We start from the raw sequence: 25,203 nt of genomic DNA on the forward strand, positions 1-25,203 counted from the left end.
TCTGGTCAATTACCATGCCTTCATCTGCTTTTGCCTTCTAAACTTTTTCTGAAATCTCTTATCTGCTAATATCTACTCTCTTCCTCTCCTTGTATTTATAACTTAAAAAAAAAACCCTTTACTGTCATTTTAGAGTGTTTTGTACAAGAGAAGAAATCAGTGTGTGTCGTTTATCCCCAGTGTTAATCAGAATTTGTATCTCTTTTTCTTTCTATAAATTTATTTATTCATTTATTTAATTTTTGGCTGCATTGGGTCTTTGCTGCTGCACGCGGGCTTTCTCTAGCTGCTGAGAGCGGGGGCTACTCTTTGTTGCGGTGCGTGGGCTTCTCATTGTGGTGGCTTCTCTTGTTGCAGAGCACAGGCTCTAGGCGCATGGGCTTCGGTAGTTGTGGCACACGGGCTTCAGTAGTTGTGGCTCGCGGGCTCAGTAGTTGTGGCTCGCGGGCTCTAGAGCACAGGCTCAGTAGTTGCGGCGCATGGGCTTAGTTGCTCCAAGACGTGTGGGATCTTCCCGGACCAGGGCTCGAGGCTGAGTCCCCTGCATTGGCAGGCGGATTCTTAACCACTGTGCCACCAGGCAAGTCCAGGATATTTATCTCTTAATAGTTGAGGAAAATGAATCTCAGAGAGATTGTCACTTGACAAACTCATATTATTGAGAGGAGGCGGGAGAATTCAGATGCAGTTCTGTACCATAGTGCTTCCCATTTGTGAACTTAATTTGTAAGGTATACTTATAAACTTAATTTACCAAAAAGAAATCCTATTAAAAATTAAAAGAGCTGTGGCAGTAAGTCTGTTTTCAGAATGAGTCATGAGCTAAGTAAAATGAATTAAATCTGAACCATAGGTTATAGATTTTCCAAACCAGGCCTAAATAACTTGATGATTATTAGGCCTGGTCTCAGTAGCTTGGCATCTGCTTTATGTAAAGTTTAACTCTTGCCCCATTTTAGAATTGTTGCTCATAACTGATCATACAACTTTGGTTAAGGTTCTGGTATCTTTTAAGAGATGTCTGGTTGCTATATGCCTATGATGTTTCTAGGGACAACCGAGGAGTATCAATCTAGTGCCTATTACTGTTAGTTGTTAATAATTCATAACCCTTATTTTTAATATCATAAATAGTTTACTAAAAAGAACCACGCTTGTTTTTATTGTTGCCACTGTTCACTGATATGTAAAAATGGAAGAATTGTAGCTCAAGAGTATCTCACTGAATAAAAATAGCCGCAAATTGTTCTTTATATCAATGCCTATATTGAGGGTACAGTACTGTTTAGTAAGATGAATATATTAAATTATGCATTTGTTTATATTTTGATTCGTGTAACTCTTCTTTCCTTATTGGTCTTTTTCAACTCTTTTTTGGCCAGAGGTGAAATGGTAGTCAAATTTAAATATATTAAATGTTTGCATGGTTAGGAGAAATTGAATTACTGAACTGAATTTTAAAAATAAATTATAGCCTTAATGCATGCTTGCTGTCCTTTTTTTCTCAGTGATACAAATAGCAATATGACATCAATTTAAAATCAAGGTTAAAAAATTTTTCTTTTTCAAACACGGGAACTCTCTTTTTAAAAATTTCAACTATAGTTGGACTTGGAACCCCATATATAAACAGATTCAAGCAGCGCTCCTCTGTTGATGATGGGAATGAGCAGCCTGGAGCCTCAGAGTCAGCCACTGTTCCCTTCCTCTGCCAGCTATGGCACCTCCTTGGAACAGTTTTAAAATTACATGTGCAGTGATGGAAAGAACACAGTCTTTGGAATCAGACATATCTGGGCTTAAATCCCAGGTCTCCATGTGGTAGCTTTCTAACCTTGGAAAATTTACTCAACCTCTCTGAACTTTGGTTTGCTGCTCTGTAGTGGGAGGTGTCAAACCTTATTATTTTTTTTTTTTTTTGCGGTACGCGGGCCTCTCACTGTTGTGGCCTCTCCCGTTGCGGAGCACAGGCTCCGGACGCGCAGGCTCAGCGGCCATGGCTCACGGGCCCAGCCACTCCGCGGCATGTGGGACCCTCCTGGACCGGGGCACGAACCCGTGTCCCCTGCATCGGCAGGCGGACTCTCAACCACTTGCGCCACCAGAGAAGCCCCAATCCTTATTTTATAGAAGTGTTTTAGAATTAACTGAGATAACGTGTGCTGCCCTGCACGATACCCAACACAATTTAGGTACTGAGGAAAAGAGCTGTCTTCTTACCATATGCAATCTGACGACAACTTAGAATCTAATTCTTTGCTTAAGAATGGTGCTGACTTTTTCTGGGTGAATTGTATGGAAATCAGCTATTAGAAACATTGATTCTCTGTAACATTTGAAAAGAAGACATGCATGAACGTATGTATGCACATTGAACTATAGCTAGAACTCAAAAACTCTCACCCTTGATTGCTTCTATAAAGACTGGGTGCTGTCAGGGTGCCTGAAGTGGAGATTGCACTGCATGTTACTGCACCATTCACATGACCAAAGGGGCTGCCAGGGCTTAAGCCTTTTGATATGGCTGGTGCTGCTCTGGGGCCTTGATATCTCAGAGTTCTTGGATGTTGAATGTATTGCATGGTATCTGGTTTGATTTGCAGCGGCTCCAACCTCTCATAGACCTGGAATAGTCCTACTTTGTGGTGTGGTGGCGTACCTTATGAAAATGGAAACTGGGGGTGAAGGGTCATGTACATACTCTAGATTTTTTGTGAGTAAATTTGCCTCCACAGGTGCCAGATACTGATTTGAGAGCTCCAAAAGGCTCTCACAGAATTAAAAACATTTATTATTCTGGCCCAGTGTTTTCGTTGGAGAAGTGTTTATACCATAACAAGAAGGAATGGCTTTCCCCCTACGCTATGTCATCTTGTTCTTTTCTCTTCTCACCTTACACACCTGCCCTGGTTGATTTGATTTTACCTACATCTTAGCCAATGACAAAAATCACATCTGTCCCTCCAGCCCAATGTGTTTTCCTGAGCTTCGGGGTGACAGAGCCAATTCTTTGATGGACCTTTCCTGTGAAGGTCACTGAGTACGAGATTTGACTTACTCAAAGTCGAATTCAGTGTATTTTATCCTAATTTCCTTCTGTTCCTGTATTCCCTGTCCTGCTGAAAGGCACCACCAGTTACCCAATCTTGGTATCAGGGAATGATTCTGCCAAGTAATATGTTGTGGCCAGATATCTTAGGAGAAAACTAGCTAGAATTGTCTAGTAAGCAGCTGGGTTTAGTTTATGAATGCCAGATTTTGGTAACTGTAAGTAATCTAGGTAATAGTCCTACTCATGAAGCAAGCATGAAGTTGTTTGCCCTAACCTTGTGGTGACAAGGAAAAATAGGATGTTAGAGTTGTTTATTGGAAGAACACACACGCACGCACGCACGCACGCATATATGTAGGCAGTTTCCATTCTGAAAAATTTTTGAGTTGTAGTAGGAATTTCCCAGGCAAAGAGGGCAAGGGATAAATGGTCTCAGCAGTGGTAATAGCTTTGTGCAAAGACATGCCTGTAGTAAGAGAAAGAGGAAGCAATAGGGGAGGGGGGAGAAAATAGGCTCCCATGAATGCCTGAGACCGCATGTGGTGACATTAGGCACTGTGAGCATTGCGAGTGACAAGAGATCGAATCAAAGAGGGGCTAGATACACCAAGACCTTAAATGCCATGCTAGGGAGTTTGGATTTTATCCTGACAAGGGTGCACACCCGATGGAGGCCTTTAAGGATGATTAGATTTGAAATCTAAAAGATTGCTGTGGCTTTTGTCTGGAGAGCAGACTGGGAAACTTTAGGAATGGAAGCAAGGAAACAAGACATTCATTGCTGCTGGCAGTGTTCTAGGAGAGAGGTCATGGTGTCCTGATGTTTCATCTGACTTTTTAACAAGTGGGAATGTTAAAGTGTACAGAAAATGGAAGAATGGAGACACAGCATGGTTAAGTTCAGTTTGGGATGTACTGAGTTGGAGGTGCCAGTGCAGCATCCAGGTGGGTATGGATGTTGGGTTGATCGTCGGATACGCAGTCTGAGTGGAGAATACAGATCTGGCAATCATCTGATGAATCTGTGAGAAATGAGACCTCATAAGAAAATCATGAAGGTAAAGTAGCCCCGGGCTGGAAGTTGGAGAAACATGATATGTAGGGAATGGCTAGAAGTATGTGAACTTGAAGGAGATGGAGAGAGAGGAAGAAGGGAAACCTCAGGGTGATGTCATGGAAGCCAAGGAAGACTGGTTTTCAGGATCAGATTCAGTCTCACCTCCTGAAGACGCATCGTATGAGACCAGGGCAGAAAGAAAGTACATTGAATTAGCAAGTAGGACAGTGTCTCTGAGAGATCGTGGTCAGAGCACAACTGGGGCAGAAGCTAAATTGCAGGGGCTCAAGGAGTCATTGGGAGGAAAGGGAAAGAAGATGGTGAGGGTTGGTGACTCCTTTTAAGGAGGTTGGTAGTGAAGGCAGAGGAGAAGTCTGTCCCTGGACTTAGACTTTTGAATGGTGGGCTCGCAGAAGGGGCAGACGAGGAAGTGGGGTTCCTTAGGAGATACCAGGCATTCTGAAGTGGTGCCCTGGTGGATCCTTAGAGGAGGAGTCCTTCATCCCTTTATGCTGAGGGTGAGTGAAGGAAGTGGGACAGATGTGCTGTGAGGCAGGTAGAGGAGGGGTGGAGGCAGGACCATAGGAGAGCATCTCCATGAAGTAGAAGGTAGGTGCCTCTGCTGGGTGACGGATGGGATGGTGGAGGGGGCGTGGCAAAGGTTTGAAATAGCTGCTGTGGAAAACGGGGACTGTCGCAGACTGATTTCCAGCAGAGGCTGTAAATCGTGAATTATTGGCAGCCTACATCTGCATAGTTGTGCATATCCCTGTGGATTTTTAAAGCAAGATGCATTCACTTATGAGGAAAAGATAAAACTGGAATCTTTCCGGGTGGGGATGACCAGAGAACAAGCAAAAGAGCCTCTGAGGGTGTTAGCCATATTTGATGGCTGGATAGAAAAGATATGAAAATTTGCGGGAGCTGAAAGGGACAGAGTGAGAGAGGCCAGAAGCTGTGATGAGGCAGGAGGACATTGTGTGGTGGGTGCACCTGGGACAGTGGGCTAAGAGAGCTGGAAAGATGACAGGGTGTGAATACTTGGGAATGCCTGAGATTGAGATTCACAGGCTGGGTGATTATGGGTAAAGACAAGGGTCAGGGGTTGCCGAACAGTGAGGTCCAGCAGAAGTGGGAGGTCATCGGAGTTGAGGACGCTAACACAGGTCAGGGTGTTGTAAGGATTATCCCTGCTGTGTACAGTGAAGGCAGAGCCTGAGGTGGGCGGATGACCAAGCCGGGCGCTTGAGACACTAAAGGAAGGGCCATCTGGCTCTTCACTATTTCTCATCAACAGACTCTTCGTTTGGTGACACTCTTTACCCCTTGGCCTTCTTGACCTTGTTCCCTGTGCCAGTCACCATGTTGGGACAGCACCAGCCACCTGTTACAGGCTGATGAAGGAGGTGACAAACTAGTGCCAATTAGACCTGAACATAAGTTCTCACATCCCTAGAATGTAGGCTCTGTGAAAGCAGGGCTCTTGGTATATTTTTTTTCACTGTTGGATCAACGCACATAGTGTAGTATCTCGCTGTTCATCATTTATATAAGAATGAATACCTTAACATTTGCATTGACCCCGACTGTTCCTTGGAACACCTGGTCTCAGCCTATTGCTGCATTCCCCCAAATGCTCTTCCAAGTCTTCTCTATTTTGGGAGCTCAGATCCCAGCTCCACCTCTGTGTCCCTTCTTCAGCTGAGCATCTCTCCTCTCGCTTTACTGAGGTCAGAGCCACTCGTTGGACCTTGCTCATAGTCTTCTCCCCCTTACAGAATTGCTCAGGCTTTAGCCACTTCCTTATCACTGTAGCTGGAAGAGGAAGTGCCCCTACTCAGCTCCAAAGCTCGTGCTTCCCCTTTATTAGAAGTATTAGAGACTGTACTGGCCTCTTCATCTCATCACCTTCTGCTTTTCTTCCTCATATCCGTCATCCTTCTGTTGTACAGCAGTTACTCCCTTCCCCCCAGGTGTAGAGCTGAGCCACAAAACAGGAACAAAAAGTCATTTCTGCTGTCTTGGACCTTAAACTGTCACCTTTTTACCTTTTCTCTAGTTAAAAAAAAAAATCTCTCAAAAGTGTTGCCTTCTATTGAATTATTTACCGAGTGTTCCTATTTCTTTGCTCTGTGTTCACTGTTTAACACCTTGCGTTTGGGGCTGTACTCACAAATTCCTGAGCTGTTATGACTATTTCTCCTGCATTCCTAGGGCTTCTCCATGGTCTTCATTCCTTCGTTTATTAGTGCAACAAGGATTTAAGCACCCCTTATTGTCAGGCACGTTTCAAGGTGCTGGAGACAACAGTAATGACTAAAACAGACAAAAAACCCTGCACTTGTGGCTTTTACTTTCTAGAGGAAGAAACATATTAAATAATATGTGTGTGTGTGAGATGTGTGTATTTGATACTAACAAGTACAAAGGAGAAAAATAAGGCTTTTACTTTCTAGAGGAAGAAACATATTAAATAATATGTGTGTGTGTGTGTGAGATGTGTGTATTTGATACTAACAAGTACAAAGGAGAAAAGGCAGAGAAGGAATATAGGCCGTTTCAGAGTGGAGGAGTTTACTGTTTTAGATAGAGTGACTGGGGAAACTTCAAATGGAGATGACAGTTAATAAAGGTTTGAAGGTGGTGAGCGGGTGTGAGTCATATAGCTCTGTGGGGGAAGAACATTCTAGGCAGAGAGAAGGGTGAATGCACAATTCCCGAGGGATGAGTGGGCCTCATGTTTTTTTGGTTTTTTGGTTTTGTTTTGTTTTTTTTGCTGTACGCGGGCCTCTCACTGTTGTGGCCTCTCCCGTTGTGGAGCACAGGCTCTGGACGCGCAGGCTCAGCGGCCGTGGCTCACGGGCCCAGCCGCTCCGCGGCATGTGGGATCCTCCCGGACCGGGGCACGAACCCGTGTCCCCTGCATCGGCAGGCGGACTCTCAACCACTGCGCCACGAGGGAAGCCCCGGCCTCATGTTTTGGAAGAACAGTGAGGAGGAAAGTCCTCATCTTTCTTGACCTTACAGTGGCGTTTGGCATTTGCTCCCCTTTGCTTTCGGAAATATCCTTCGTTGTTTGCCTTTGGAGACCAGTATTCTGGTGGGATGACTCTTCTGGTTTTGGCCTTCCCCATCTCTTTCACTGATTTTTTTCTTCTTTGTGCCTGCCTTTTAATCTTTTTTCCCCAAGGCTCTTTTGTTGGTCCCCCTTTCCCCTGAACACACTGTGTATCGCCAAATTGTGTTCTTAACCGTGCTCTGACTGCTTCACCAGGGGACCACAGATTCTGCACGTTTGACATCTAGTTTGTTGCTTCACCTCCCCCAAACCCCACAAAGGCTCTAATCTCACCTTTCCTTCTATTTCCCATATCCATTTTTGTCTTAACTACTTAGTTTCCCAATTTAGAAAACTTAATCACCTGTGACTTTGTTATCTCTCACCCTCCACTTCTAATTGGTCATCTTATCGAATTCATTCTCTATCCTCTGTGCCCCAGTCTTCTTCACCCACAGCCCTGCCGTAATAAACGTACTTCACACTTCTGTGTGCTCGACCCAGGCGCTACCTTATGTGTTGAATGCTCTTCTCACCCTTCAGGAGCAAGCTCAAACATCACCTCTGTGTAAGGGATTCTCCCCATCCCCAGCCAAATTAATTTTGTCTTCCATTGTGTACATATCTCTCCCATGCCCCACACAGTGATATAATGATGAGTATCTTGCTAGACTGTAAGTTCCTTGAAGCCACAGCTGAGTCTTATTAATCATTGTACTTAATGCTTTCCTGTGTTTCCCTGTATTGGGCACATAGCAAAGAGAATAGTTAGATAGAGGGATGAATTTGGACCTAAGGACACTACGTTACAACATATTGAGTATGAAGGGAAAAAAATTAAATTCCCAAGATACATATGCCTTCATTAGTAGCCTTTATATGTTATATTCGGAATACCAACATCTTTGAGGGCAACTGGAACCGATGTTTTGTTAACGTTTGCTTGAATCCTGAGTGCTTTCATTCTAGTACTCGTTGGAACAGTGGCGGACAGTACTATTGGCAGGTGACATTGGCCCTAGCTTGTGGCAGGCTGAACTTCATTGTTGTCTAGGCTGAGGGCAAAGAGCAGCTATTTTATATGAAATTTTAAGATGTAGTTATATAAATACTGGGTTTGTTGTGTTAACTTTGAATAGCAGTGCTCTTTCGTGCTAACTTGCCTCTAAGTTTAAATAGTTTTTTGGTGGTGTTGTTGAAGGTATTTTAATTACTGATACAAATTTCTCACAAGATTAGTAGGCAAAAATTAAGCAACTAAGACATGAAAATGCTCTTAAGATACAGGGATTCTGGAATAGCAAAGAAGTGATAATTGAGGGGAAAGAGAAACAAGTGATTTTTAAAAATTTTATATATATCACTCTCAAAACGTTAAATGGGAAGGCTTTCACTAGTTTAGCAAAATGTATTTTCCTTGTTGAGACAGCAGTCCATTATATTTTGAAAGGAATCATCAAGTAAAAATAATTGAGGCAGTGAGAGAAATAGTATTTTTGACAAATTATTTGTCTTGAGATTTTATGGATGTCAAAAAATGTAATTTCCGTGTTCTCTAAGTTTTCCTTTTTCAAAAACCATTGCCCCAATTTTATAGAACTCCTTTGTGACTCTCTAAAGCATTTCAGGAATATTTGTGTTATTTTAGTGAGCAGCCTGTAGTTCCCGTTCCTCGGGTAGCCTCCCAGGAGGAGTGATGATACTCGTTGCAGGAAACAAATCACTGTTCTCTTCGTGCTGCAGTCTTGGTTCATTTTGAAGCAGGAAGAAATATTGTGGGTGGCCATTACAGCAAATTAAATGGAGTAGTTAAAGGCAAAAAATATATGTCTTTCATACACACGATCACTTTCAAAATGTCAACTAGCATATTTCCTGCTGCTGTACCGAGAGGCCATCTATGCTGTCAACGCGAGGAGAGGGCGCAGTTAATTTATAGGACGGACCCCATAAAGAGCAGGAGGCTGGGTGGATGAAGTGGAGGCGCGTGGGATTGAGATGCCGTTGAAACCAGTAAAAGGCGAGACTTTGAGTGCCTCTGGAAGGCTGGTGCTACTCTAAACGTAGAGACTCACAAGTTATATTAAGGACATAACACACAGAAAAATGCTATGCTGTGTGTTTACTCAGAAATATCCCTGACTTCTAAGGTGGGAACAAACAAAAAATATTGTTCGCTTGAAATTAATTTCCTGGGCTAATGGGCTCTAATCATTTTCTCAGCCCTCCATATGCCAAATATTATTAGTGGTTAGTGGAACACTCCTTTAAACTGTTTTGAATTTGGATTAAAACAGGGAAGGGAGGTGAACAAATGACATTATACTTATGATGTTCTTGGCTTCTTGAAGATCAGCTTCGTACAAAACGTTTTCCTGTGAACCTGCAGTGGCCTAAGGTGGTCTCACCTTGGTGTCCTGATATTTTTCTGACTCACACTTGAGCTTTCCTTTTATAAGGACTAGTGAGTGTGACATCTGACACATACTATCAGACCGCATTCCTTTCACAAGTAGGTGAGTGAGCGTGTTGGGAAGGCAGGCTGAGCTGGTCCCTTGGCCTGAAGCTAACGCAGCTTTAGGGAGGAGTGTGCCCTGGAATGCCAGCACGCGCTCGGATGGAGCAGCTCCGTCTCCTCACACAGAGTACGCGTGAATGGGAGCTTGCTTCACTAGTAGGTTAATTATGAGCAGGTAAGATGCACCCCTGAAAGTGTTTATCGTCTGCAAGAATTCCCGGTGCTGCCCACCGTTTGCATTAGTGCACATATCAGGGCTTTGTGTTTTACCTTGAAGAGTTTGTAGCGGGCTTTTCCTCTAAATTGATACATCACGTTGCTGTCTTTCCTCATCTTCCTGAGGAACAGTTTTCCACCATGTGGCAGCTTCAGAGGTTAACACAGTGCTGAAATGATGAAGTCTATTTAGGTGTTGTCTGATGTACCGAGTGTGTAAAAATACTGTCCATTAGCTCTGTAATAATGAAAGCTAAATTAAAACACCTCTGAGGTCTGCCGTGATCTGTCCTTTTACTTATCTCTCCATACTTAACTTTTTGCTCTTCTAATTTTACACTCTTACCTCCAGTCCTTTTAAACTCCTTAGAAGCTGACACCTCTCTAAATGCTGAGAGACGGGGAGAAGAAGCAGGGAGCGGAGAACAGAGAGTGAGGGAGATGCACAAGCATCACATAGGCACTTTTTAGGTCTCCTTCAGAGGGCACTTCCTTTAGGAAGCATCCCCTGAGTTACCTCCTCTGCTCTCTCCACAACCAAATCTGGACTAGTTACTCCTGGGTCCCCATGTGGGCTGTCCTTCCCCCTTTGTGATATTTACTATATAGCTTTGTTAAAGTTGCACTGACGGTGCCCTTCAGTAGCTTGTAAACTACTAGGGAACAGAAGCCATCTGTCTTACTCACAGATGTATCCCTGGCATCGGGCACAGAGTGTGTCATGTAATAGGTTATCAGTTAGCCTATGTCATTTTTTAAATGATGTTGCTTAATATTCTCTATTTCGTTTTCAAAGATTCCCCAAAGTGAGGACAAAAGGAACCATGCTGAGAAGCTAATCACTCTTCCAACACAGGAAGATTCCAAAAAGCCAAATGACCTTTCCGGTTCCACTTCAGATGCCAAAATGGGAGAAAGCGATAAACAGCCGAAAGAAAGCTTTTTTCAGTTTCTTGGTAACTTATTCAGCATCTCAGGAAAATCATCTCTTGGTGAAGCCAAGCAGTCTTCTTTCAAAGATGAACATGACAAAACTGAGAAAGACTTACGAAATCCCAGTGACCATCCTGATGAAGGGGTCCAATGGGAGAGGGCTGTTGTCAGTGGCTCCCTGGGAACCCTGGCACTTCCAGCAGAAGCACAAGAATCCAACTCAGCTGAACTCTCAGATGCCTTTTCTTTGGATACAACACAAGACAGTGAACAGGAAACCAGTGATTTGCTAAGAAAGTAAGTTTAAAATCTACTTATCTAAAAAAACTGAGCCTTTGGACCTAGCTTTTGAGCCTTATTTCTACTACTGTTAATTAAGGGGATTAGAAAAAGTATTCTGTAATGTCCCTGCTACTAGGTGAAAAATTATATGATTCTGTGTACCATACACATACCTAGGGCCCTTTGAGCTATTTTAGGGGGTGGTACTAATACCTTTTAGGTGCTAACTTTGTCATAGTAAACGATTTATTTCTGATTTAAGACTTCCTTAAATGGGAGTGTTTTCTGTTGTCTGAATTCTTCTGTAGTAGGACAGGCAGTGTGTTCAGTATCTGCATTTTGGGAACAAAAATAATCCTACGGTTTGTGTTCACATTCCATCAATATCTTTTCTTTGTGGAATCCAATTAAAGGGGTTAAGAAAAGAAATTAAATTGACTTTATTTATGGAATTAGCCTTTTGAACCTTTCCCACAGCTCCAAGAAACAAATCTTGAAGAAATTTAAGGAGCACTTCACCACCCCTTTTTTCTTTCTTTGATTTACAACTGGGCACTAACTTGTTTTTCTTTGACTCAAATGAGCTAGAAGGAACATTTTCTATCCAGAAAATGTTTGTAACAATGTTGAGTCCATTAGACATTTTGTGTAACATAAAAGTATTCATTCGTAACTGATAAGGATCTGTTGGGTTTTTTTTTTTAGTTTATTTATTAATTTATTTATTTTTGGCTGCGTTGGGTCTTTGTTGCTGTGTGGGCTTTCTCTAGTGGCGCACAGGGGCTACTCTCTGTTGCAGTGCTCAGGCTCTAGGCGCATGGGCTTCAGCAGTTGTGGCACAGGGCTCAGTAGTTGTGGCGCATGGGCTTAGTTTCTCTGCGGCCTGTGGGATCTTCCTGGACCAGGGCTCGAACCGGTGTCCCCTGCATTGGCAGGCAGATTCTTAACCACTCTGCCACCAGGGAAGTCCATGGATCTGTTTTACTGATTTTAATTTAAACTCTACTTGAGAATTATTTTTGTTCTTTGAAGAGTTCGTTAATACTATAGTCAGATATAGATGACAACTTAGGACTATGTGATTCTTTATAGTTTCAAAGAGTCCTCATGCGTGTGATTTCAGTGAATTCCTCATAATAAGCTTTTGAAGTAGGAGTAGGCACAGACCCATCTTATAGTTGTGAGAACTGAGGCCCCAGATGGATTTGGGTTTGTCCATCAAGAGTGATGGGGTGGGGCTTGCCCTACCAGTTGTTAAAGTGTACTGATAAAGCTACGTAAATAGAAATGATGTAATACTGGTGTAATATTTGCTAGACATTTATATGGAACAGAATAGACAGTCTAGAAATAGACCCTCGTGTATTTTGTGATTTGAGCCCTTGAATGTGATGGCATTATGTATTCTTGTAAAAAGGAAGACTTGGGGAAATGGGATAATAATTTGGAGAAAAAAATAAAAGCTAGATACTCATCTCATTTTTACATTAAAATTAAAGTGGAATAAAAATGTTTAAGAAACATACAAAACTAAAAGCAGCTAAATGTGAATTATTCTGGTGAGAAACAATTTTCTAAGCATGATAGCAATGGAAAGTATCGGGAAAGAGAAGATCAGTAGATAGGATTGCTTCCAGTTTTCCAACTCTCTATGATAAAAACTGTGAGCAATGATACATTAAATTGGCAAATCAGAAAATTATATACAAAATTTGTATGTAAATAGTATATGCAAATATAATCATATAAGTATACAAGTCAAAATTTAGACAAGTTATTACCTATAATTTGAAGTGTTAGAAAAAAATCCTTATCAAAAAGCATTGTAAATGATTTCATCTTCACTTAATTAAAAATAATAAACAGCTTTGTAATTGTTTTTATGTACCGTTGAGTATGCAAATTTCATTTTTAATACCAATAAAGCCTTTAAGTAAACCTGTTGTGCTAACACTTTTTAGATTACTTTCCATACATTAACTCATGCTTCTTTTGTAATTTATGTAGGAAGCTACTTCACTGTTGGGTTGAAATTCTTTAAAAAGTTCTGTAATTCTTACATTTTCAGCAAATTCATATCCATCATGAGAAACTCTTCTGTCAAAACTTTATTGTGATTTTTAAGTAAATGTCTGGTTTTGCAGCTTTTCTTTACATAAAATAGTTAAAAGCCTTCCCTATTGTGAGAGAAGATATTCTTTTTTAAAAATTATTTTTATTTTTATTATTTTGTTTTGGCTGCATTGGGTCTTTGTTGCTGTGTGCGGGCTTTCTCTAGTTGCAACTAGCGGGGGCTACTCTTCGTTGCGGTGCGCGGGCTTCTCATTGTGGTGGCTTCTCTTGTTGCGGAGCATGGGCTCTAGGTGTGTGGGCTCAGTAGTTGTGGCATGCGGGCTGTAGAGCACAGGCTCAGTAGTTGTGGCACATGGGCTTATTTGCTCCACGGTATATGGGATCTTCCCAGACCAGGGCTCGAACCCGTGTTCCCTGCATTGGCAGGCGGATTCTTAACCACTGCACCACCAGGGAGGTCCAGAGAGAAGATATTCTTTTTTAAAAAAAATAAATTTATTTATTTATTTTTATTTTGACTGTGTTGGGTCTTCATTGCTGTGCATGGACTTTCTCTAGTTGCAGCGAGTGGGGGCTTCTCATTGCGGTGGGTTTTTTTGTTGCAGAGCATGGGCTCTAGGTGCGCGGGCTTCAGTAGTTGTGGCTTACGGGCTCTAGTAGTTGTGGCTTACGGGCTCTAGAGCGCAGGCTCAGTGGTTGTGGTGCACGGGCTTAGTTGCTCCGTGGCATGTGGGATCCTCCTGGGCCAGGGATCAAACCCATGTCCCCTGCATTGGCAGGCGGATTCTTAACCACTGTGCCACCAGGGAAGCCTGAAGATATTCTTCACTATGTAATTTGAAAGGAAATAAATCTTAACACTAAAAATGTAGCTTAATCATACTTACTAAAAGTGAATTAGATATACTGAATACTTTTGCTCTAATGCTATTATTTTCAGGCTGCCTTTATAGAATTTTCTTTGAAGAATGACACATGTCTTTGGTTGACCTTTGTAGTATCAGATGCATTAAGTTTATCCAGGATAGAGTACAGCCATATGTAGTACTTGGAGGCTTAATAAACTTTCACATGATAGGTAGTTAGGTTTGGGCTGAAATGCATAAAAACCTTTCCAGATTTTCAATATGTATGTCTATTCCCTTAAATATTTGAAATTTCTAGATATTTTACTTTTTTCTTAGTGTTGTTTGGATCACATACCTCTACTTATTTTGGATAAGCTACAGATCCCATGCACAATTACATAATACAGGAAATGAATATGTTCTTTATTCAGTTTGTGAAAATAAACCTTTTTAATTTTCCATCTTTAGTTTATTTGTAAAGTTATGTATTTTTGACATTTCCATTTTCTTTCTATTTTCTGTATTAGGGAAAATCTTAATTAAAGGACAGTTTTATGGTCTTAATACTATTCAGTTATGAAGACTCAACTACAACCTGTGAGAGAATGTTGTAGAAAATAGACTATCTTGGCATGACTAACCCTTTACAAAGTGTGAGTGTAGCTCATCAGTACCTGAAAGGACTAATTATAATACATGAAGCTAAGCTTGAAACTTTGATGTTCAGTGCTTTAAACGTGATAGTATAGTTGTTTAGTATAAAGGGTACATATTTTAGTCACAAGCGTATAACATTTCCACCTAGGGTGCTGAGGGAGATTATTTCATTAGAAATTTATACTGGTTCATATAAATTAGTTTAATCATTCTAGTTGACAGTAACCAGAAAGCTCCCAAGATGGGAATGGAAAACAATTATCCGCACCCCACCCCCCCAAAAAGGACTCCAAAACTACCAAAAGGCATTCTTACAGTGAACTGAAATTTTTTCTGGAGTGGATTTTTCTCTGTGCTTTATTTTAATAGAAGTTCTTTTAGAGCAAAAGTCGCATTATTGGATTGATGTAGAATAAAACGCCTTGACATCTCGTTAGGATGGAGTTGGTAGTAAGAGAACCTGAGTTTACTATACTTGAAGAATAAACTTCTGATCCTTATCTCTCGAGTCTTATTTCTTCGGACATCATGTACATTTTGGTGATCTTTTAGGGAAAAAAAAATTTGCAGCCTTGAAAGTAGGTTTTAAGTATAAAATTTAAAAGCTTTGAAAGAAAAATCAAACAATAAAACTTCTTGTCATCTGTTCATACTTCTGGATCTTCATGTATTGTTCTGAAAGGCTCTTGTATTTTCTGAATAATTTATGCATTTTGATATAGGATTTTACCAATAACATTAATTTACCTATATGTATTTTTTCTTCTTGTATGTTTTCTTAGATAGGCTCCCTTATCCAACTTTGTTTCATCTAACAGGCTGTCTTTGATCTAGCCTGAAATTTGTGTAGCAGCTAAAATCACTTCTCCAAGGCAAAGCTTTTCTCTATACATCTCCTGTAGCTGTTTTAAAATAGACAGTAAAATGAATGTAACTAATACAAACTTTTACAATAGTGGTGTGGTAGGATTTTAGAGGCCAGCAGTTATATAGATTGAAATAAATTATTTCAGCTAAAATTCAAGAACTACGTTAAGGGGCACAGTTAATTGAGATTTTACATGTCAGAGGTTTACTTTGTGTTTTATCACGTGGACAAACCTAGCATTCTTCATGGTGTTGCTTTAAAGTTGGGGAGAGGGCTTCCCTGGTGGAGCAGTGGTTAAGAATCAGCCTGCCAATGCAGGGGACACGGGTTCGAGCCCTGGTCCGGGAAGATCCCACATGCTGTGGAGCAACTAAGCCCGAGTGCTACAACTACTGAGCCTGTGCTCTAGAGCCCGCAAGCCACAATTACTGAAGCCCACGTGCCTAGAGCCCATGCTCCACAACAAGAGAAGCCATCGCAGTGAGAAGCCCACACACAGCAACAAAGAGTAGCCCCTGCTCTCTGCAACTAGAGAAAGCCCGTGCACAGCAATGAAGACCCAATGCCAAAAAAAAATAAATTTATTAAAAAATTAAAAAAATAAAGTTGGGGAGAAAATACCTCATTTTTAGATACTGGAATACTGATAACTGGATTTCTTAGTTATTCATATGGGTTCTATAATGTTTTGTTAATTATATGTTTAACCTGAAAGAGTTAGAGCATACATCAAGTTTTTCTACCATACATTTTTGTAGCTGGGACCCTAAAATGTAACTAGAGAGCAGAATTGAAAACACTTTTGTATCATCTATAAGGATTAAGACAGAAACAAATTACTTAGCGTTTAGTATCATTGCTTTACTTAGCCATTCATTAATTCACACAAAGTTATTAAACATACATCATTTGCCAAATCTTATGTAGGGCACTTAAAAATATGAAAATGGGGCTTCCCTGGTGGCGCAGTGGTTGAGAGTCCGCCTGCCGATGCAGGGGACACGGGTTCGTGCCCCTCTCCGGGAAGATCCCACATGCCACAGAGAGGCTGGGCCCGTGAGCCATGGCCGCTGAGCCTGTGCGTCCAGAGCCCGTGCTCCGCAACGGGAGAGGCCACAACAGTGAGAGGCCTGCGCACCACAAAAAAAAAAAAAAATGAAAATGATGAAGATGTAGTGCCTGCCTTCAAATAGGCACTAGGTTAGTGGGGAAATAAATCAGTGCATATATCTTTATAATCTAATATGGCAAGTGATGTGCTCAGGGCCCTGTGTCCCCACAGATCAGAGGCTAACTGCCCGTTCTAGCAGTAACGGGGTCCTGGGGTAGGTTTGCACTGGGGTTAACTTGGGAACTGAGTCTTAGAGGACAGAAGCTTCTGTCTGGGGCTGGAACTGAAGGGGAGAGAAAGGTGTGTGTTAAGGGCTGTAAGGCAGCATAGCATAGCATAGCATCAGAGCTCCCAGGGGTAGATTCTCCAAAAGAAGTTAGATGCTGAGGACATCAGGAGCTTTATGCTAGGGTTGAGAAAAAGTAGGGAACTCGTGCTAGAAACCTTTTTTGATTTCTGCATTCACCCAGCCAGTTTAATACTTACTCTGCTAATTGAAGAACTTAACAGGAGAGAGGATTTTTAAGAGAATTCTGTCATTTATTGACTTAAGTATATATTGAGTGCTTACTGCAGGCTAGACGTCTTGCCAGGTGTTTTCTTTACAACTTCTCTAACTCTGTGCTAAAAGTTGCTGTTCCAAATTCACATCTAAATAAAGGAAGAGAAACTCGCTATGATGCTCTGATATGGTGGAGAAATCAGTGATTAGCCATGAGGTACCAGTATGAGGCACAAAGGCAATGTGGTTCCTTCTAGTCAAAAACTCCTTGGAGATCAGAGCTAGAACTCAAGCCTCAGGCTTGTCAGCCCACGTTCGCTCCATTAACCACCGTGAGAGAGACAGACGTAATCAGGTGAGAGGGACAGTTCTGAGGAGCTCAGACATTCATGCTGGTTGACATTTATGTGCTGCTGGTCACGTCTGTATTATGCTTAATAAAGATAGGTTGAACTAAAATAGTCTAGGATTTCCTTCCCAAGTTTGGACATATGAAGAATAGGAGTGTTTGAAAGATATACTTCACCATGATTTCTGGAATTACTGTTAAGTGTTACTAATTATATTTCCTGATACTCTCTTGCTATTTCTTTTTGCAGACAAATGGATGGTAAACCAGAGAGGCCTGTAGTAACATATGCCACGTACCGAGGCCCCAGACAAATTAGGAAGTATTTGAAGCAGCGGACGGAGCTGGAAACCTTGAATCCCTTAGACAGAGAAAATGAAAGTTCCGACTCTAGTACGAGCACACATATTGGCCTTGGAAGTGAGACAGAGGCTGGGATGGTGTCATCGTCATCAGCTAGCACAGACGTTTCTGTGAAAGGACAAGTGCTTAAAGGCCGGATAGAAGACTCTGATTATAATAAAATAAATATCAACCCAGAAAGCCATTCAACAAACAACCGAGAACTGTCTAGCACCGCTTCTTCTAGGGATGTTTTAAATAAAAATGATCCTGGGGGACCTGAGAGAAGTCGGTCATCCCGTTCTGAGACTAACTCTAGCTCCACTGATGAAGAATTTGACTCACAGCACCATTTAAGCTGCATACCAGTCTCTCAGACTGACAGAAATTTGGTATGTTCAGCATTGTCTACAGAAAGTAACAGTAGCAAAATTCCTTGCAGTCCAGACTTGCAGAGGACAGCAACACCAGAAACTACGGTAATAGAAAACAGCTCGATGATGAGTGATGGGACACTGGTGCAAAGAGAGGAGTGTGTTGAGCCTGAGAACCCTGCTGTTTCGAGTGACACTACCAAACATGGAAATACAGATTTGCCAAGTCCAAATAAATCAATTAGGCGTCAAGCTCTGCAGTGGCCAGAGAGTAAGTGTTCTGACAAGCACACCGAAGGTAACTCGTCAGAGCACGCTGCCAATCACACTAGCAACATTGCTCTCCAGAGACATGCTGTAACAGACACAGAACTTATAAGTGAAGAAAACAGATTGTCTGCCCTGGACACACAGGAAAATTTGGCTCCTACAGAAATCAAGCAAGAAACAGAAAGCACCTCAGTCGGTGAACCCACAACTTCAAGTCATGTAAAAGCTCCAGAAGGTAGAATCGAGTCATTACCCAAAGGTACTGACAAGTTGTTGGTAACAGAAGCCAAGAAGCTTGTTAGGCCACATAGCAAAATGCCTCCCATTGTTAGAATGAATGAAAAGGATGCTGCCTCTGTAAAACACACCAGTGAATTAGCCGTTGTAGCATGCTTAGAAAATAAAATATCACCTGAACTGAATAGAAATCACATTTCAGGATCTATTCTTGACTCTGAGAGTCGTCAGCAAGCCAAAGCATCACCTGATCCCAGGACAGCTCTTAACCTTGACCATAAAAAATCAGATTTCAGTACTTCATCTCCTACCTTTGTTTCCCGAGCTGGCATGCTGAGCAGGTTGGATATTCCTGTCTTAAAGAATGAAGGTTCCTCTGTGCTCATTGAAACTGGGGATGTCAGCATCATTGGTATTTCCCATCAGCCTCGTAAGTGTCAAGAAGAAAATGTGGCAAATCATGCTGAGGCCACAGACAGGAAGAGTCTCCCTGCTTGCCTTCATCCTGAGCGTGCATCTGTAATTCCTGAGTCTAAGGAAGTTCTTCCTGATAGTGAAAAATGCCAGTTTCCACTAGGTCTTGAAGCCAATGACACCCACTTAACTGCAGTGGACTTGAGCTTTGAGTCCGAAAGCCTCTCTAAGGACCACAGTCCCACTTCATCTCAAGACCGTGATAAAGCAGAGTTCATGCTGTCAAATGCCAAAGCAAGTCAGGGCACTATAGGCAAGTCTGATTCTCTTTTCTCCTTGGAAACCAAAACTGATAACCTTGCAGAAATGTTGTCAACGTCTGAAGTTGACGGTCAGAACAGTGTTCCTATTGGGTCATATTCTGGAAGAGGAGAAACTCTAGGTCTCTCCAAGATATCTGTTCCCCAAACAGAGCCCAGAGACATTTCTCAGGATACAATCTCTTCTCCACTTGAAATTACAGATGTGCCAGCAAGTCCTCTTTTATCAGAATTGACTTCCCTAGAAGTTGAACAGGACAGAAGTTTTCAGTTAGTGGGTCATAAAGAAATTAAAGAGAAATATTCAGATGCCAGCCTTAAAGAGAATTGCCAAACTGAGGTTTCTCCTCCTGCCTCCAAATATCAAGGTACACAGGAAGCAGAGTTGGAAGCCTCAGGTAATTCTGCTCTTCTCCAAAGTAAAATACTTGGGACTTTACCTGCTGTTCATGATGGAAAAGTCACTAGGCAAATGGCACAGAACTGTGAAGCCAACACTTCTGTGATTCATCAACCTTCAGTTATCTGTGGGACCAAAAAGATTTCTGGTTTTTCAGAAATGGCAGAACTCAGTTTAACTAGTACTTCCCCCAAATTCCAAGAAACTGACAGCACAGCAGTAAATGCACCTTTTCTGGGCTCTGGTGTGAGTTTGGAAAAAAATGCGTTTGCATCTGAGGATTCAAATTTTCGTACTCATCCTTCTGTGCTGAGATCAGAAAAGAGAGCCTCATCTCACAGAAAGAAAGAGGGTGCTCATCTCCTAAGTGGTGGTATTGATGGCATGGCTTCTTCCTCCAGTAACTCTGAAGAAGTTAGCATGGTTACAAGTTCACAGAATCCCCCAAATGATTTTAGCTCTGTAAAAGTTACCATAGATGTCCCACATGAAGGTACCTCCTTGACTAACCTGCTGTACCCTGATAGCTCTTATTTGGAATTTGAAACATCTCTCCCAACAGGGGCAGAAGTCACCCCACTTCAGGACCATTTTGGGGATCATACTGGGATGGTATCAGTTGATTTCCCAACTGCTGCCCAATTTGACAGTCCTATGGAAGCAGAGACTGGAGCAGTTGCTGGGGCCCCAGCGTCAGTTAACAGCTCAAGCCAGCAGTGTTCCGAAGCATCTGCTGAGCACATAGAAGCAAGGAGGAGAGCACGTGAGCAACTTCTGGACCTCGAAAGTGGTTTATGTAAAAAGGCTGATACATTGATTGGTGAGATCTTTAATTCTGTCAGGGAAGAGCTAAAGTCCAGACGCACGGTTGGTACCTGCCAGGAGTATATAGCCGTAGGCGGCATAATGAATCCAGGTACCCTAAAAGAAGACATCCTTGAGAAAAACCCATCAGAAGTGACACTGACAGGGATCCAGCTGACAGAGCATTTGGAAGAGCAGGCCGTGGAAAATATGTCTGAAGTCCAAGGGGAAGAAAAGGCTTGTGCTTCACCTATGGTTGGTGAGAAGAGTCTCCTTTTTGATTCTGATAGAATGAATGTATCTTGGTTGTTAGAAGATCAAGCTAGGGAATTAGTCAATGAGATTATTTATTCAGCCCAAGAAACCTCAGCAAATGATGCTCAGGATACCCGGGATTCTGAACTTCAGGCTAATACTTCAAAACTTCTGAAGCCGCTTGATATGGTAAGGGAGTTCTTAGTGTCAGAACAGGCAGTAAATCAAAGCACATGTGAAATTAGTGAAAAAGTATTAGGTAGATTCTTTGCTGTAAGTAACTTAGTTAGTGACACAGAGTCAATTAAAGGAAGAGAAATTGTTCTCTACCCAAAATCCCCTTTTTCAGGAACTAGAGGTGGACAGTCTGATAGTATAAATTTGCAGGAGCCAGATACTGTTTTACTAGCTGAAGACACGCCCCATACAAGGTTAGATGATAAGTCAAAAACACATTCGTTTCTCAACAAGGACTGTAAAGAAAAAATGGAAATACAGTGTGTTGATAATCACAAAACTGAGACAGAGGAAAGAAGAACTCTTGTATTAAATTTCACATGGCCTCCATTTGTGAATGATGACATCCATGTACCTGGGACATCGAAAAGCGGTTTGTCTGATACTCTTTTATGTATATCTGAAAAAAGCTTGCCAGGCCATAGTAATAAAAGCATACCCCTTGCAGTGTCAGAAGTAGGGAAAGTACACAAGAAGGATACTGAAGTAAATATAGGAAGAATTGAGCTTATACCTTCCATGGTAGAAATGGGAAAACCAAATAAGAAGGATGCTGAATTGAATATTATGAAATATGAGGCAGTCCCCCCTATGTCAGAAGTGGGAAGAGCACATAAAGAGGATGCTGAATTGCATACCTCAAAAACTGAGCCAGCAACTGAAATTCTTAAAATGAGAGAAGCATACCAAATGGATGCTGAGAGCTATATTGAAAAAACTGAGGGATTACCTGCCATTTTAGGAATGGAAAAAGCTTATGAAATGAAGGATACTGAAGGGGATATTGGCAAAACTGACATAACACCTGATATGTCAGAACTGAAAAATGTCTACCAAAAAGATGCAGAGGGAATCACTGGAAAGACTGAAGTGATACCTGCCGCGTTAGAAATGGAAAATGTTTACCAAAAGGATGCTGAAGGGGATGTTGGTAAGACCGGGATGACTTTGGTTATGTCAGAAATGGACAATTTCTACCACAAAGATGTTGAGGGCACTGCCGAAAAGGTTGAAATGATACCTGCTACGCTAGAAATGGAAGATATTTACCAAAAAGATGCTGAAGGAAAGATGGACAAAACTGAGGTGATGCCCATTACATTAGAAGTGGTAAATATCTACCAAAAAGATGGTGAGGAGATCACTGGAAAGACTGAAAGACCTATGATGGACGTGGAAAACACTTACCAAAAGGATGCCAAAGGGGTTATTAGGAAAACTGAAATAGTACCTCCTTTTGTGTTAGAAGTGAAAGAAGCACACAAGAAGGCACTACCTGCTTCCTTAGAAATGGAAAAAGCATGTAAGAGAGATGCAAAAGAGACAACTGGAACGATTGTGTCCATGCCCTTTAAGATAGACATGGAAAGGACATCCCCAGAAAATTCTGATGGGACTGTCAGGAAGCATAAAGTGTTGTCCACAGTGGTAAACCTTGAGAAAACATACGGAACAGATCTGGAATTGCCTGTTACACAAGAAGAGGCCACGCCTCCCATATCTGAAGCTGAAAAAGCACCCCAAGAGGTTGCTGAAGGGAGTGGTGGAGAAATGGAGAAGGAGCCTACTGAAATGAAGGCATGCTTGACAGCGTTTGACACTAGACTCACCTCTTTCAGGGGTTATGAATCACCTATGCTAAGTAAGGATTATGAAGGCTACCTGGCCTTAGCAATGCCAGATTTTCAACCCGAGGCTACCATAGGAAAGCTAGACAGAAGAACATCTGTTACTGCAGTACATAAGAAAATAAGAGATCTAGATTATGGAGATGAAAAGGAAGAGCCTAACCTAGACTTCATTGCTCAGGATGAACAAGAAAGTTCTTCCTTTACTATATTATATGAAGAGCCTCTTCAAGATGAGGACAAGTATGCTACTGCAGAAGTAAGAAGAACACAGTCCCTCCTGATTCCTGACACATCTACCAACAGCATGCCTGTTTCCGTGTGTGAAAGGTCTGAAAGTAGAACTGACCTCGTCCATCATTTTGAAAAGGAAACTAAATTAGGTGAGACATTCGATGATGATAGTTCAGAAATGTTCTTATCAGTAGAGGCCAAAAGGTACAAGATTTATCCCTTAGCTTTGTCTCCCATTTATGAGGATGACAGCTCTCAGGAGGACATTCTATCCAGCGAAATCTCACCTGGCCATCATGGCTCCACGAAATCAAGAGAGAGTGCAAACCAGTCCTCTTCTGTTTTATCGCTTCTCCAGTCAGTATCGGAGCGTTTAAAGATGAATTTGGATGAAGATGACAGATGGAGGGGAGGGGAAGAGGAGAAAGAGGAGGAAGAGCCATTGCACAAAGGAAGTCTGAGAGCTAGAAGGCGGGAAAATGTTACCTTCAAGCTGCCAGATTCTTCTATCGCGTTTTGCCCTGATGATGTCCAGGAAAGTACTGGCGTTTCTAAGAGTTCTTATGTGATGTCAAATGAGCCTACTACCTCTAATCTGCAAATTGGTCTGTGGCCAGAAAAGGCCTCATTTCTACAAAAATCTGACCTTACTTCCAAACTACATTCTTCTTTAAAGAGTGCTTATCATCAGTATTTGCAGATTTCCAAAATCCGTTCCTCAGAAAAAGGAGCCAGATTTGGTGGAATTTTTCAGGAACCGGTGTCAAAATATTTCTGTGCTCGAGACACCTCAGGCCGATTAAGCTCGTTCACAGAGGTAAGTTATTTTGATTATTAACTAGTGAAGTAGTGCTTTGGATCATGAAATGATCTAAAATTTTATTAAGAAAATCAGTGTTGGGCTTCCCTGGTGGCGCAGTGGTTGAGAGTCCGCCTACCAATGCAGGGGACACGGGTTCGTGCCCCTGTCCGGGAAGATCCCACATGCCGCAGAGCGGCTGGGCCCATGAGCCATGGCTGCTGGGCCTGTGCGTCCGGCCACAAAAAAAAAAAAAAAAAAAAAAAAAAAATCAGTGTTTTGAGGTTGTGAAAGATTTTTTTAAAAAATACCAGAGGTTACTTTGTTCTTTGAAGTGTATCATAACTCACGAATTTTAGCTGGACTGGTATATTTGAGAAAACAAAATTGCTTCATCAGAATTTAAAAGGCATAAGAGAGAAGCAAGTTATATCCCAGTTCTTTGCTAATTTTTAGTTTTCAAACTAAATTAAGTGACAGCATTCTGAGTTTCTCAAGGTACTGTATGTAGAAAAATTGTCACTTGCTGTTGAGCTTATGTGTCTCAAGAAAATATTTCACAATACTTAAAAATATTTTAACTACTTAAAATATTTTAAGTCTTTGCTTGACAACAGTCTCTCACTGTAGTTGGTCTTGTTCTTGTTCATACATAGCAGGGCAATGAACAGACTAATTCAGAGAAAAGGAGATGAAAACATTATAGCTGGAAAATGTCTTGAAATTCAATTACACTTTTCTTCAACTTAGAAATATTTAAATGTTTACTATAGACTATTCATTGAATATGGGACATTCCTTTTATTTTTTAAATATATTTATTTATTTACTTTTGGCTGCTGTGGGTCTTCATTGCTGCTTGCAGGCTTTCTCTAGTTGCAGCGAGCGGGGGCTACTCTTCGTTTCAGTGCACGGGCTTCTCATTGCGGCGGCTTCTCTTGTTGCAGAGCACAGGCTCTAGGCACGTGGGCTTCAGTAGTTGTGGCACGTGGGCTCAGTAGTTGTGGCTCGTGGGCTGTAGAGCGCAGGCTCAGTAGTTGTGGTGCACAGGCTTAGTTGCTCCGCGGCATGTGGGATCTTCCCAGACCAGGGATCGAACCCATGTCCCCTGCATTGGGCTGTAGAGCGCAGGCTCAGTAGTTGTGGTGCACAGGCTTAGTTGCTCCGCGGCATGTGGGACCCCAGACCAGGGACGCCCTGCCTGGGCTGTAGAGCGCAGGCTCAGTAGTTGTGGTGCACAGGCTTAGTTGCTCCGCGGCATGTGGGATCTTCCCAGACCAGGGATCGAACCCATGTCCCCTGCATTGGCACACAGATTCTTAACCACCGCACCACCAGGGAAGTCTCAGGACATTCCTTTCTGAC

General features: G+C 41.9%; 1 protein-coding gene across 7 annotated transcripts in view; it reads left to right on the top strand.

Annotated features, from left to right (window-relative positions):
* CRYBG3 (crystallin beta-gamma domain containing 3) overlaps positions 1-25,203 on the top strand; it is a 111,837-nt gene that overhangs the window by 19,753 nt on the left and 66,881 nt on the right. For all 7 annotated transcript variants that reach the window (XR_016392978.1, XM_022582740.3, XM_022582815.3 and 4 more), the window contains exons 3-4: positions 10,698-11,131; positions 17,775-23,856. Coding sequence is in view for 6 of the 7 variants with exons in the window: in XM_022582740.3 (XP_022438448.3) it covers positions 10,698-11,131; positions 17,775-23,856 (6,516 nt within the window). In the remaining variant the exon portion in view is untranslated. The remainder of the gene's footprint in view (positions 1-10,697; positions 11,132-17,774; positions 23,857-25,203) is intronic.

Source organism: Delphinapterus leucas, chromosome 4 (assembly GCF_059928025.1).
Source record: "Delphinapterus leucas isolate spDelLeu-1000000601 "Yukka" chromosome 4, BTC_Dleu_Yukka2, whole genome shotgun sequence".
Taxonomy (NCBI): Eukaryota; Metazoa; Chordata; class Mammalia; order Artiodactyla; family Monodontidae; genus Delphinapterus; species Delphinapterus leucas.